Source organism: Desmodus rotundus, unplaced genomic scaffold, assembly GCF_022682495.2.
Source record: "Desmodus rotundus isolate HL8 unplaced genomic scaffold, HLdesRot8A.1 manual_scaffold_15, whole genome shotgun sequence".
In the NCBI taxonomy this organism is placed as follows: Eukaryota; Metazoa; Chordata; class Mammalia; order Chiroptera; family Phyllostomidae; genus Desmodus; species Desmodus rotundus.
In genome coordinates, this window is record NW_026527203.1 from 2,158,938 (window position 1) to 2,160,620 (window position 1,683).

A 1,683-nucleotide genomic window follows, 5' to 3' on the forward strand; every position below is an offset into this window, starting at 1 on the left:
CCAGTGGTCCCCGCCATTGTCAGTTCTAAAGTACTCCTGCTAAGCCCACCACACTGTTGTTCTACATTTCCTATCCCTAAGGAGGAAAGAAGGCCTTCAGTAAAATGTTTATTGGAACTGGCCTCTTTCCCGCTACCCCATTTCCCAAGCATGCCCCCTTCCCCCTCACCTCTCACACCCACGCCACCCACGGCTTCCCTCCAGCCTCCACACACTCTAATGTGTCACATGTGATATTGGAAAGGATGCCTCCCAGAAAGTAGTCAAAGAACAGCCCATTCAAAAGCCAGGTGTTTTATTGTGGTGAGGGGTTATCATTTGTCCCTCATTCTCCTAGCATACTTCTTGGTCCAAGCTCGGGCCATGGTATCAAAGGCATCCCTGTCCTGTAAGTACATTCTCCCAATGGACGGAACAAAGGGGTCGTTGGGGTTGGGGTCACATAGCATGGAGGTGATGGATAGCAAGAGTTTGGATATGGTCAGTATAGGAGACCACTGGGACCTGAGAATATCTACACAGATATATCCCCTTCGGTTGATATTGGGGTGGTAGATCGGGGTTGTGAAGTAAATAAGCGGCGGCCTGAAGGGGTAATTGGGTGGGAATTGTATGTTCAGGCGGAACAGCCCACCCTCGTAGGGGCTGTCGGCGGGACCCATAATGGTCCCCTTCCATGTGAACATGCTGTCGTCCACCGGCCCCGCGAAGCACATGGGCGGGGGGTCGTTTGTGATGTCTGTCAGTTCCTTGTGCAGTCGCCTCAGAGCGGTGGATATGTCAAACGGAGCAGGGATGGTCCGGATATCCTGACAGGGACAAAGGGTCAGGGGAGACGATGGGTTAGTGGGGCGTGATTTACGAAGACCATGTTTAGAGGCACAGCGAACCCCCCAGGTCGGGGGGTAAGAGCTGGAGCCAGGCTGTGGGCTGTGTAATGGCGGCGGGTTGAAGGCGAGTTGCGGACTCACCTGGACCAGCAAGACCTGAGGGGCTCCTGCTCACCTGTGCTCCGCTCGTCCCTGGATCCTCAATCCTTGGCTCCTGTACCTCCTCCTGCTGCACCTCTGGCTCCTCCATCCATGCTTCTTCCATCACTTCCTCCTCTGCTACTGTCGGCTGCTCAGTGTCTAAAGCCCAAACTGAGCTGCCAGGACGCAAGGCCTCCCTTCTACAGTGCCAACCGCTCCTACCGGCCTGCCACTACTCTTTCTTCAGGCCTGCCCCAAACGGTCCTGCGTTTCCCTGGCAGTATGGAACATGCTCTGTGACATCACAAGGGCCAGCTGAAGACATCAGCAAGTCAGTGGTAGCAAGGTCAGGAAAGACAGAGGGCCTGAATGAGAGGGAGTCATTGTTATAACAATAATTCTATAGTCATAATGTTATAGCAACTTATTGGAGCTGTCTATAAAATACAGACATAAACAAACAAACAAATAAGTAAAAAGTGAACTTGTATCAAAAAAAAAATGGTTCTAGTCCTCTGTAAAGAATAAGGAAGCATGTCAGGCAAGGGAGTCCCCTGTGATATTTTACAACGAAAAGAGGAATACACTGGAAAAAGCACTACAATATCGGCTGCCTTTTCTGCTCCTGGTCACACTGCTGATGGGTGTTCTCCTATGTACATCACAATTTATCGAGGAGGTGCAGGACCTAACGCCAGCTCCCAGGGGATAC

At 51.6% G+C, this 1,683-nt stretch overlaps 1 protein-coding gene across 1 annotated transcript; it reads right to left on the reverse strand.

Moving 5' to 3' along the window:
* Positions 1 to 314: 314 nt before the first annotated feature.
* On the reverse strand, positions 315 to 764 carry LOC112323091 (ubiquitin-conjugating enzyme E2 D3-like). The gene has a single exon (XM_024580734.3). The coding sequence runs from the start codon at positions 714 to 716 to the stop codon at positions 315 to 317; it is 402 nt and encodes a 133-aa protein (XP_024436502.1). The 5' UTR covers positions 717 to 764.
* Positions 765 to 1,683: the final 919 nt, after the last annotated feature.

What these genes read in the sequence shown, in the direction of transcription:
- LOC112323091 (XM_024580734.3), bottom strand. Translation starts at nt 716, where the DNA reads ATGTGCTTCGCGGGGCCGGTGGACGACAGCATGTTCACATGGAAGGGG.